Source organism: Ursus maritimus, unplaced genomic scaffold (assembly GCF_017311325.1).
Source record: "Ursus maritimus isolate PB19 unplaced genomic scaffold, ASM1731132v1 scaffold_24, whole genome shotgun sequence".
NCBI lineage: Eukaryota > Metazoa > Chordata > Mammalia > Carnivora > Ursidae > Ursus > Ursus maritimus.
The window spans coordinates 7,801,614-7,814,911 of NW_024424897.1; the positions used below are offsets into that span (position 1 = coordinate 7,801,614).

The 13,298-nt window shown below is 46.4% G+C and overlaps 1 protein-coding gene across 1 annotated transcript; it reads right to left on the reverse strand.

Moving 5' to 3' along the window:
* Window positions 1–559: 559 nt before the first annotated feature.
* On the reverse strand, window positions 560–13,252 carry CUNH17orf80 (chromosome unknown C17orf80 homolog). Its single transcript, XM_040641206.1, has 5 exons — window positions 13,074–13,252; window positions 9,689–11,187; window positions 5,597–5,704; window positions 4,937–5,041; window positions 560–3,614 (listed from the first exon to the last, which is right to left on the reverse strand). Exons 1-5 carry the CDS (start codon window positions 13,250–13,252, stop codon window positions 3,592–3,594), a joined length of 1,914 nt encoding a protein of 637 aa, XP_040497140.1. The 3' UTR covers window positions 560–3,591.
* Window positions 13,253–13,298: the final 46 nt, after the last annotated feature.

The window sequence follows — 13,298 nt, forward strand, 5'->3', positions numbered from 1 at the left end:
AGGACTTCTCATCTCATCGAATCTCTGTGAAGTATGTATGATTGTCCCCACCTTACAGTTCAGACCGTCCAGAGAGGCTCCAGTAAGTTAGATAACTTGCCCAGGGCCACACCCACCCATCTCAAAGGTGAGGGTCTGGAAGAGGCAAATAATAGGGGAATTAAAAATATATATATTTTAAAATGTTGCTGTTGTTCTGAAGGGGTGGTAATGCATGGAGGGAGCAGGGTAATTAGGATAATCTGTAAATCAGGACAAACAAGGACTAAGAACACTGGCAGCAGATAGGGTTCCCCCTAAGGACTGAAACATCCCATTGCTAATAGAACAGATGATTATCTTTAATAGCTAAATACTTTTTTAATTTTTTTTTTTTTAAGATTTTATTTATTTGACAGAGAGAGAGACAGCCAGCGAGAGAGAGAGGACACAAGTAGGGGGAGTGGGAGAGGAAGAGGCAGGCTCCCAGCAGAGCAGGGAGCCCGATGCGGGGCTCGATCCCAATCATGACCTGAGCCGAAGGCAGACGCCCAAAGACTGAGCCACGCAGGCGCCCCTAATAGCTAAATACTTTAATGTGTATTAGACAAAAGTACTTTCCCCAGTACACTCAGCATTTCAGATATTCTCACTCAGGCTTAAACTCCAGGAGCTAACGCCAGGGTTAACCCACCCTGCAGACCATGAGGGCGTAGCCAGGGCACTGGGGCCTGCCCGCGAGGATTTCCAGCCTTCCAGAAGGGTGCTCTCCTTGCAAGTCTTCTCGAAGGTGCAGAGGAGCCCGGCTATCGCAGTAACTCTCTGCAGGATGGCCGGGAAGGCGGATGGGGCTTGTTTGTATGGGTTCTCTGCCAGCTACGGCCCTGCAGGCCCTGTTGCTTACCCAAGGGGAGCTCCTGCCGGGCCGTGGAAGTCACGGAGCATCGTTTTGTGAGACGAAATCAAGGAGGCTGTTTAACATGGCCCATCCAGTTACGAGCATTCTTGACTTCTATTTCTTGGCTCTGTGAAAAGCAGAGCAGTTACTCCTGCCTCACGTCTGCAGGGCCCTGGCTTCTGGCAGCTCAGGCTCACTCGTCTAAAATTCAGTTTGGAAAGGAACCTCTAGTCTTGCCGGACGAAGCCTTGCATCTGCCGGGTCACACGCCTGATGGGGACTGGCTGTGCAAATGAACTTATTTTGTAGGGATATTTGCACGTATGAGTAATAAATGTACCTTCATAAACCAGAGTTACGTCACTCTTGCAAGCGGGAGCTATGAAGTGTATTCCCTTGATCATGCTGAGTTTGTCTGGACCCGAATCCTGGAAAAGAATCCATGATTATCAGCTGACCTCAATGACTCAGACTATTTGGAACATTATGAAGAAATCCTTAAAAGACTGGATGAAAGGTCTTCAAGCATGCTCCCCGCCCCCCCAAGATGGCAGCAGTGAGTGGACAGAACTTTCCCTCTCCAGCTGTGGGTGTTACCAAGGAACTCCAGAATCCGGAGACATGGCTTCTTCAAAGTCCCCCGGATCATTTAAGAGTCTGGACTGCTCAGTATCAAATTCAAAGACCTCAGTTAAGACTTCTTCTTCTTTCCTACTACATGTGAGTTAGGATTCTTGGTCCTGATCACGTCAGATTAAAACTCCTCTTCTGAACGCAGGATCCCACCTCTGTCTTAAACTTGGCAAAACGAAGCAGCTCTCCTTTTAGGGACTGGTGGGATGGTTCTGTAGTTCACTCTTCTGGTTAAGGAACTTATTTTCAGGGATGTCAAATATTTATCGTGATATAAATTTAAAACATTTATTGTGATACATAAATTAAGTGGAAGTTTTCATTGTTCCAGCATTCTGATTCTGACAAGCTAGTTTATTTACAGTAGTGGTAAGAGTGTGGAGCAGGCTGTGCTCCGGGAAGACTATTTAAAAATAGGTAGTGGGCTGGCCTGCGCCGCCGGCCATCGTAGCCTGCTGAGCCCAGCTTGAGGGCTTTGGGGGAAGTGGGCACCAGGCCATCACTGAGGCTATCACTGAGGCCATCACTGACAGTGTTCTCCTCTACGCTGGCAGCCTAAGGGTTTCTGACCTAGACTAAGGCAAGTGCAGGGAAGTGCAGGGAGAATCTCTCCCTAAGTGTCTCTCTTAAAGGGCATTTGCAAAGAATGGGCACAAAGCCGTTTCAAAATGAAAGCTACAGTTTTTGGAATTTCAATGAAGTTCATAGTAATACTAGACTAAGATAACCAAACGCAGTACTCGTTTCCTCAACCATGAATTTTTCCTTATGGAGAATTCTAGTATACCTTTCCCCTAATCATGAGCCATTGGTGCAGAATTAAATTACTCCCACTGGCGATAATTAGTGAGGGAGAGAGACCGGGGACTGGGAATAGAAAAGGTAGCTAATACAGAAGATAGAGCCAGAATTCAACTTTTGAGAAGAGAGACAGAAGAGATGTGCAAATAAATAAATGTTGGCTTTAGAACAGCACACCTGCTTGTTTGTGGTTTTGAAGGAGCTGGGACAAAACAGGGACTGACCTCATGTATTTGCCGAGGATATCACAAGCAAAGCTAAAATGTGTGTGTATTTGTGGCAAACAGGCAAACAGGTAGATATAAACAGATATAAACAGATCTGATAGATAATCAACCCCCGCGCTGGAAAAGGGGCTGGAGCAACAGTTATCCACCTGCGTTATCTAGGGACTTTCTATCTTTTCTATCAAGCTACTGTCTAGGGGCCAAAGCAGAAGCCATAAAATTAGAAAAGCACACTGAATATTTTGATGGGGAAAGAGACAAGGAAAACCCACCAGCCAAAAACAACCCTAACAAAGTAAAAAGGTCAAGAGTATTTCACAGAAATTCTTAGGAAGGGATGGGGTGGGATTCTGAGGTTTTCAGAAGGACATGGTAAACAGAAACCATTTGTTCACTACTATACTCACTTAAGATGTATAAGAGATGATTTAAAATTGTTTAGTGTGTGATTTCATTTTAATCAGCTTAAAAATACCTGAAAGATTTTTCAAAGGCTCACCTGCAACTCTGGACCCACCCTTACTGTGCTTTTGTTTCTTACGCCTGCCAAGATCTGGTCAGGGACCCCAAAGGGCCTGAGGTAAGCTGATCTTCTGCCACTTCACACACTCTTCTGGGTCAGTATGCATGTAGCCTGGTATCTTGTATGGATGAACAGTAAAATGCCAAAGCTTAGAGAGTAATTTTAGGGAGAAAGATTTAAAAGGGAGATATTATTTACTGAGAATTAAGAAATAACTATTTAAAACTTTTAATGATGACCTTTGTCATCTTCATGCCTCCCTGAATACCTGCAGCCTTTATGAGCAAACAAACGGAAGGCTTTGCAGTAACTGTCACTCTGGAGAGCCAGCCAAAGAAATGTCCACACCGAACCAGACCTGTCCACATTAAAAGAACCGACTTCCTCTAGAACTGTTTTAGATTCCAATTAATTTTATTCTTTTCACTCCCTCTCCCCCAAACCATTTTAAATGGTTAAATCTGCCCTGCAGGTGTCCCCCGCGTCCGCGCCCTGGAGGCTCCGAGCTTGCGGACGCGGTGTCCAGGTCCTCACTTACGCCAGCGCTGCAGCTCTTTGGATAAACAGAGAGAAGTGTAAGGATCCAAGAGGCCACTCCTAAGGACTGTTTCTGTCTCTTGCCTCTACAGATCATTTCGTTTCCCTTTTGTTTTACAGATTCAGCAATAAAGTCTTAGATGCAATCAGAAATTTCTGCTTCACTTTCTTCAATTCAAAGATGTGAAAAACAAACCTCGGGTATTAACCCACTGAGCCCTTTCAGACAGGTAAGCCATTAAGGGGGAGGGGGGCTTGTCCCTGGGAAAGAAGTGGAGTCTTCACGTAGGCAGGTCTGATCAGAGAGGAACTCCTCTTTCTCCCGAACAGACAAGTGGACCACCCAACACTCACCAGCTCGCCACCAGCAGCAGGTAGGGATGTACTGCAGTCCCATTTCTGCTGCCTGACCAGCGATCCCACTTACTGGACACTGAATTAGTCAAAAAAATCCAATTACAGTCAAGTCCTGGTTTTTGTTTTTTAATTTTTTTTATTTTAAGTAGGCTCCACGCCCAATGTGGGGCTTGAACTTACGACCCTGGGATTAAGAGTCACGTGCTCTACCAATGGAGCCAGCCAGCCAGCCAGCCAGCCTGGTATTTTAGAAGTCCTAGTAACCATTTGTGAATGACACTGGTATTAATGGTTATCTTGTACTTTTACACCAAAAGTTTTCAGAAAGCAACTGGGTTTTTAATTGTGGAAAAATACTGGGTTTTTTTGATATTCTTCTATATTCAATGTCTTTTAAACATTTTAACTATAAAAATATATTTTTACAAAGGCAAGACTTTAAAAAAATGAGAAAAGTCATCCTGAGCTAAAAGAGGGAAATGAATTTCAGACATTCATCCTCCTGGCGAGACCTGATGCAAGCTGAAACTCCTAACGAGGAGGATGTTTCTGTGTTTTACGTGGTGAAAGTAACGTTAACTAGGATTTCTGTGACCCTCAGACACATGAGTGAGAGCTGTATGGTTTCTCCTCCACTCTTGGGGTTATACAACGCTAAAAAGAAGTTCTAAGGCAGGAATCTGAAGGGTGCTGACCTGGCAGGCAAGTGACTTTCAGGAGAAAACAAGAGACCACCAGATCTCCGAGGACAACCTCACGTGGAGCACGGAAGCAATTATGTAAATTCTTGTCAAATCTTATGAAGTTCGTTATAACCATAACCTTTAATAAAAACCCCAGAGCCACAGGCAGTGGCTCACTCACGAGGGCATGTCAGATGATACAACACTGTCATATAAAAAGCAATTTGGAGAATCCCCTGGAGGCCCTTTAATGGGATGTGACCTGTGATTTCGATTAAAAAATATCAAAAAGGCTTACTCAGATGCCTGAAACTCCAGCCGCACCACAGGACGAAGTACCCCGTAAAGAGCATGGTGACGCCCCCGACTCCACTCCTCACCGTGGTGCTGCACCTGATCCAGCCTGTTCAAAAAGAAACACGTCTGGTTGCTATGGTGAGCTGTAATGAGGGGCTGCGACCTGCCAGTTATTCGAGTTCTCCCAGTTAGCATGGGCGATGGGCTTGTAATGCACAGAATTTACATACCACCACATACGTGTTTTTTAAACAGATGAAAAGGCTCGAATCCAGAAGACCTCAATTTTAATACATTGAGTTACTCTTGTTTTTGAGAGTTTGGTCGACATCTTGAGTTTGGGGGGGATTAATACGACTGGTTAACTCAAGGTGTAGAGTCCTCCTGGCTTTGGGACAATCAAGGTGGGCAAGGGAGCGAGGAGGGGAGGTGGCGGGGGGACAGTACTGAAACGAACTCTGTTCCATAGATAGCGGCTGCTGTTCCGCCAGCTCTGGTGCTCTCGATCGAGTCAGCTTCCAGGGCGAAAACAGACAAAGAGAAGAGAGCCTACGCACTTGTCTCTTTCTCTCTTTCCCTTAGCCCTGGCTAAAGTGAAGAGAAACTTCTCCAAATGCTTGGAACCAGCAACACAACCCAACAGGCCGTGACTCCAGCTCACCTTTCTGGACAGCTCCCAAGAGCCTCATCAGAGACAAGGTGGAGGTTGTAAGTCTGGTCGGGGGTTCCAAACTCCTGAGAGCAGTCGAGCTTCTTTCCAACAAAGGAACTACGGTTCCAAACAGAAGGCACTGTGATCGTTCGTCTAGACTCAGTCTCCTTCCCGACACTCCGTGCCCGCGGTTCCCAGGACCAGGCTGCCGGAAGTGGATCTAAGCCGCTGGACCACTGGCTGTGTGGGGCTGCAGCTAAGTGCAGTGTGATTCCCAGTCAGAAAGAGGGCCCTCAAAACGCTGAAGGAGCCCCTGGGGATCAGGACCCGGAGACGTTTTTGATCTGAAGAACAGACGGCGCAGCCGATCCGTGCACGTGTTTAATGAAATGAACGGTCTACATTTCCCACCGTTTGCTAAGCATTTGAGCGGAAGGCAGGACTTTCTATTATAGTCCCTACTGCTCCTTGTCACTACGTGTACTAGAATCAACGTGTGTGCCCTATTAGCCCACTGCTATTACTGACCAGCCAACGTTTCTCGTTTATGTTCGAGATTAACGAACAGAGAACCAGGAGGGAGGGTTTATGCTGCTTATTTACAGCTTTCCTCCACCTGTCCTTCTGTCTAATGATAGGCAGGGAATCTCTACTGTTGCTGGCCCTCTGGTCTTGGTGGGGTTCATCGGAATAAAGGATAAATGAAGCAAGTATTTAGCACAGGTTTAACAGAGGTAAAAGTTGCTACAGATGTAAAAATGCTATGCAAACACTCGTGACATTAAGTTAACATGCGAAAAACCACACTGGCTTCCAAGAAATTACACAGAAAATAATTATTTTGCGAGGTGAAGATTAATCTCTTAAAAAACAAAGGATGACATGATCCACTCTTCTTGGAAAAAAACGGAAAAAGATGGGAAGAGACACTTTCGTGAAAACTCCAACTGCAGAACCACTTCCCCTGCCACGTCAGGAAAGGGGTGGTCCCTCGACTCTGTTCCTTCTCCAGCCAGCAGCCTCTTTCATCAAGGGTTCAAACTTGTGTGAATAACATCAGTTCCAGCCCTGAGCTGGGGTGTAAAAAAGACTGAGGCCCACGAGAGGCCAGCTCAGAACCCACAGAAGTTCTGTTAGAGCTTCTCCAGTGTCATCCTTCCTGCTACTCAGGGACCCTGGGTACAACCCTTTCAGCCTGACTGCAGGCCCAGGACTGCTAACACCCACTGCCATCTGCTCTAGATGCTGTCCTTGGCCTGCCAGTGTTGATGGCCTTATATCCCAAACCTAGTGACAATGGCTCTGCTCTCTCCTAGAAACGCAGGAACCGTCCCTGGCTTGGGTACCTCTAACACTTTCTATCGCCTCTCTGGTCTGGCTGGAACTCCAGACATGTGACTTGACTGACCCCTCATCTCTCTGGCTGTTGTCATATGCTCTTTTATGTAAAACGTCCCCTTTCGTGGCCTCCTCTGGCTACTAGCAGACCTCACCCTGGCTTGTTATACTCCTGCTCTGCTCTGATCCTTCCCCACATGGGCCCTGTCTCAAACAGCTCACCAGGGTAGTTTACTGATGGAAACGCTATTTGATGATGAGAATGGCCTTTGAAAACCCGAGACCCGGGGCACCTGCATAGCACAGCCGGTTAAGCATCAGAGTCTTGGTTTTGGCTCAGGTGGTGATTGCAGGGCTGTGGAATCAAGCTCTGTGTGTGGATCCACACTCAGCGAGCAGTCTGCTTGAGACTCTCTCTCTCCCTCTCCCTGCTCCCTCCCCAGCTTGTGCTCTCTAAATAAATCTTTAAAAAAAAAAAAACAAAAAACCCAAACCCATGACCCTGTAATTTTACCTTCTGCTATCCCTACCAGCCAGGTTTTGCTTTCTGTAGATCAAGGAACTGTGTTTTTTTCAGACCTCTCCCTCCCTTCCCCCCAACTGCTGCCACCCCCATCCCCTAATGCTGGGTCTGAGGCTCCCTGCTCCAGTGGCCTCCCCAATACCAGGGGTACTCTGAAACCTGGCTGCTCTGCAGAAAACACTTCAGACATGTTTGAAAAGAGGATTCTGAGACCTTACTTCAGGATCAGTCTCTGGGGCTGAGGTCCAGGAATCTTTAGTCCTATGTGAAACTGTCAGTTGTCCAGATTTGAAACCCAAGGACCTAGATCTCTTCAACTCGAGTCCTGAAAGCCTAGGCACCCGAATTCAGCCAAGCTCATGCAAGGCTTTCCTTTGAACAAAGGAAGCCAATTTCTATTGCCGGGGACTCTTAAGGCACTCGTATTTGCCGAGTCCCCAGGGATTGAAATCTTGAACTTCTAAAATCCATTTTTGCGAATGCGGGGAGAAACAACTTTTTTTGGGTAGTAAGTCTGTGAAAATCTCTCTCATTAGACCTCACAAGACGGCTCCTAATGCTGCCGAGTTCCCTAAGCCTAATTCTCGTTTCGACTTACTGAAACGTGATTCTGTGGCGTCCTCAGAGCCATCAGTCTGCCAAACCACTCATAGTACAGCAGACTGTAACCAATAAAAGAACAGAATAGCCCTGAACCTGGGGCGCCTGGGTGGCTCAGTGGGCGAAGCGTTCGACTCCTGATTTCAGCTCAGGCTCTGCGCTCAGTGTGGAGCCTGCTTAAAGTTCTTTGACCACCACTTACTGTATGAACATGTCTGGGGCTCAGACTCCTCATCTATAAAGGAAGGTGGGACAGTGACTTCAGTGACAGTCACCTGAGTTGTCCGGAGGGCTGAATGAGGTAATAATGCAACATACCTAGCAGTGTCTGCTACAGTCATCACCTGACCGTCAGCCCCCTCCCCTTTCCCTCTGACATGAAAAGATCAGAGACATTCCTCAGCACTGTGAAAGACAGTACAGGAAGTAAAGAAGTCCCAGAGAGATCTGCCACGGGCCACTGCAAATCAGAGAGAAGGGCAGAGATCTGACAACCACCTGTGTTTCCAGTTATGGCGCCCTTTCTGCAATAATGTTTGGTGGAAAGGGTGAAATGTGGTCTGAAGGGACTGTGTTCTACCTGCCGCTGTACCATCTACAGACAACATGACCTTGAACCAATCCCTCATCCTCTGCCTGCTTCATCGCCTGCCAAACAGAGGAAATCACTGCCCGCCTCTCAGAGCGGCGAGGCTGAAATAAGAAAACGGGTGGAAGCACTCTGAAAACAAAGCAACACAGATGTTAACAGTAATTCTATGTCAACACGAAGAAGGGACCGGGGGGCCCAACTCTGACCCTGAGACAGACTACAGCTCTGTAAAGAGGGCCCAGAGGTTAGGTCTGTTTGTAGGAAAACTGGTAACCACTAAGCAATCGAAGAAGATGTAGCTTTAGCTGGCAACACTCTTCCCTTACTATACTTCTGTTTTGAAATTTTTAGAAAGGAATAATTACCGTACCAAAAAAAAAATGCTTCTCAGACCAGAGGACTTGGGGTATAATGAATATGTAGTAATTTATAAAATATACCAGAGAGAGAAAGTATGTCCCTTTTAAGAGGAGATGTTGCAAGTTTTTCAGGTGCAAGGCTATTCTGAGTTGCTACAGGTCTCCCGTCGAAGCTAAAAGCTCGAGTAGATACTATACACACACACTTCTAGAAAAATTGACAAAGAGAAACATCTAAAGTTTCCTGATGAGGAAAATGAAGAAACTTTACATATCGTAACTAGAAGTAGCCCAATAACTGAAGGTCAGGTCGTGTAAGAAAAAGGGATTCCCTGAAATGCCAGGAACTTCCCGGCTCTGTGGGGACTGCCAAGGAGCCTCCGGAGGGCTTCCGAGGAGAAGGCCTCACAGTCTGTCCGCCTCTTTCCAAGACTCCTTACTTAATCTCTCAAGACAGTGAACACCTGCCCCATATCTCCTGGCCATGCCGCCTCCTGCTGTGGAAACACCAAGTGATCAACGTCACTGGCCGACCTGGGCTAGTCCGACCTTCAACTCTGCGTGGAGGGGAAGGGAGAGTGATAAAGCACTGGTACTACTTCTGGAGCAAGAACTAATGTTTTCAGAACAACTGTAAGCCTGGGATACTGGAGTGCCTAGGTAAAAATAAGCTAAATAAGCATGTTTACCTTGCGAGAGTCTCTCCCCCTGGGGATTGGTGAGCTGAGGCTTTTGGGCCATTGCATTCCAATACTGGGGCTTCCCTGGCAATACTCCTAGTCCAAGATAACCAGGATAGAGCTCTGGAAACCACTCCAGCCCCAGGGAGCTTGAAAGGGGCTTCCTATCAGCGATGCCAATCTGACTGAAGGGGCTGTAAGAGGCGTGAGGCAGTGTTGAATGTAAGGTCTGCTGGCACCCATGGTGTGACACTTGGAGCCCACAGCCAGATCCGTGCTGCAGAGAAGCTCCTTTACCACTCTCTGTTAACGCCTTCACGCCACGGACTCGGTTAGGATTGCAGGCTTTTGCTTTCTCCTCTTGAAAAAATCTGACAGCCAGAGAGGCAAGGCTTTGATTATGCGACTGTGACACAGAAAGCAGCTCACTGCAGGTTGTCTCCCTTGGAGCGCACAAATTTAAACTGGGACCTTCATCTGGACATTTCTTCTCTGTGGCTGAATCATCATTACTGAAATTCTTTGCATCACCGCTCACGGAAGCCCATTGCTGCATTTCTGTTACAGATGCTCTTTTCTCTGCATTTCCTCTGCTACCGTGTGCCTCTGTTCCAAGGTTCAGTCCTTTTCCTTGGTTCTCCCTGACTTGGATGTCACCTACTGGGCTAACCTTAAAATTTAAAAATTGTGATTCCATGTTCTTTTCTTGAGTCTCAGAGTCTCCAACATCAGAAGAGACTTCTGGGAGGTGGTCCCTGGGCTTGGACTGTCTCTCATTGCTTGACAACGATGTTCTTTCTCTTTCAACCCCACAATTGAGATTCATGGGAGAACTGTGATAATCATCAATAGGCTTATCTGGTAAATTTACCAGAAGCTCCCGTCTTGGGGGATCAATTTTGTCCAATCTTAAATTAGCAGAAGTGGTCTGTACATCATTGGGTAAGGCTGAAGAATATTTTCTATCGTGCTTTGATGAAGAAGGTGTTACTGGGCCAAGAGGTAAAGATGTTTCAATTTCTGAAAGGTTACTTCTCTTCTCCCCTGATGTAGGCAAATATTTGGCAAATTCTCTTTTAGGGGTGGTGTTCTCTGATGCATAAAACTGAGCCTTCGTTTCTCCCTGGAAAGTAATCTTGGGTTCAGTATTTTTTAACTTTTTGATGGAGCACTGAACTTGATTCTGGATGTCTTTCTCTGCCTTTGTATTACTTGCTCTTTCCAAACCAACAGCCAATAGCGGAAAAGACTTTGTTGCCTGTTCTGGTTTGTCCTTTACCAAGTTGGTATTTCTCTTCTTACTCTCCAACTCTCTGTCTTTAGTGTTATTTAAGTCTGCGATTGGCCCTTTCATTTTTTTAGCGTGTGGGCGTGTAGCTCGCTTGGACTGACAAGCTTTCTGATCAGCAGGTACAGTGGGTCCTATCATCTTACAGTATGGCAAGTGGGATTTTAATCGTTTAAATGGCTTTTTACAGTAAGGACACACTTCCATCCTGGGTGAATATCACTCTCCTATTCCTGAAAAAGGTAAATGGGAGATTATGAGGGAGATTACCAACATAGTAGAGTCATTACTAACATTTCATTTACGGGTGCACCTTTCATTTGGAAGAACCTAGATTGAAGGAAGTTTTAAAAAATGTGTTTTGATTTATTCTTTTTCTTACAGAGGTCGAAAACAGAAGACACGGTTGGTTTTAAGATAAATATTCCTGGCTTCACTTCTGTTTGGCATTTTACATTTCATAAAGTCTTCCAAGAACCAACCGTAAGTAAAAAAACCAAAGGGGTTTTTCAACATCCCTAACTAGTAGATGAGCAAAGCCAAAAGACTTAAATCTAATAAATTAATGGTTAAATTAATGGAAGAAAAAGTTGTACAAAATACCAGGGAGGGGGCACCTGGGTGGCTTAGTTGGTTACGTGTCTGCCTTCAGCTCAAGTTATATCCCAGGATCCTGGGATAGAGCCTAAAGTGGGACTTCCTGCTCAGTGGGGAGTCTGCTTCTTCCTCTGGCCCTCCCCCTGCTCATGCTCTCTCTCTCCTCAAATAAATAAATAAAATCTTCAAAATACAGTCAGATTAAAATGTTTGCTGTTTAAGGTTACAGCCAGCCAACTGGTTATTACATGAGTATAAAGAAATTGTTAAAAGCCCTTAAACACACCATTTTAGGAAAGAATGGTGAAAAGTTAAAACTCAGGCCAGGATCTGAAAGCTTTTGCTTAGAATCATGGTTTTCAAAGTGGTATATGGAAGATCCACTACAGTGCAAGAAGAAAATATTAAACCTTCCATCCTTTCAGCATGAGAAATGAAGCTCTAACACCATATTAGTGATACGTGTATACACACATACATGTATATGTAACAGTGTTTATGATGCACAAATGACACACGTGGAGGGGACACAGTGCCCCAATTTTTTACTTATAGTTTGCAGTACAATGGACCACCAGCAAATTCATTGTTTGAAATCTTTGTGCTATTTATACCATGTAAAAACATGAAGAAATAATACCACGTATCATTTGTACCTCTTTGAGCACTGAGCCTGACATATGATAGTTGTCAAATGAATTCCTTTTCTATACATAAACATGTAAACGCTATCATCATAGAGCACTGACTGTAAATACCTTCTGACCACTGAATAGGTCAAAAAGTGAGGCTGAAACCATTTACAAAATAAATACATTGAATCCTGGCCAATCCATGTAGGATCCTATTATGAGCTCAGGCAAAACAAAACTGTTTACGGCCAAAAAACTTTAGTTATTCTTTCTTTGGAGGTAACGCCTTGACAATATAATCAAAGTTATGGGCCGCTGACTTACAAGAATACCCACAACTGAAGCCAGTCCACGAGCTTTGGGCTAATAACTTTAGACGTGGCCAGGGACCTCTTAGACATGTCTGCCTCTACATTACTCCACCACATTACTCCACCACTTTCCTACTGGAAAGATCCTGCACCCTCACGTGGTAACGTCTTACCGTGGGTGACTGACTACTTTCTTACTGGAGCTTCTCCAGAAGGATGCTAATTTTGAGGTTGTTTCTCTTGGATCTCCATGCCTCACGATCGCAGTCCCCGTGTCTGGCAGAACAAACTCTATTTTAATTATCAGCCTGCGCGAGACACAATCAGAAAAGTAACTCGACAGCACACGCAGAGAATGGATGTGGCGCGGCACAGAACCACGTACAAGCTAACTGGGTTATCGGCAGGGCAGGTCCCCCTCGGTGCTCCGGAAAGGAAACAGTTAAGGCCGCGCCCGCCTCCCGGGCGTAGGGCCCACGGGACTCCTCCCACCCCGCCGCGGACTCCACAACCCGTACCCCCCAACAGCCGCCGTACCTGGCCCGCCCTCCTCCCGGCTCCCTCACTTTTTCCGGAAGCGGAGCCGCCGCTTCCCGCTGAGTGGGCGGGGACCGCCGGGCAGCTTGAGGCTCCGGGCCCTCCTCCCCTGCAGCCCCAGCCGGAGGCGCCGGGACCGCACGAAAGCCGAAGGGGGCTCGTCCTGCCGCCCCGGGAAGCACCCCCCCACCCCCGAATGGCCCGCCATCCGATCCACTCCCTCTCGTCGCGGGAAGCACTCCCCCATCCCCGAC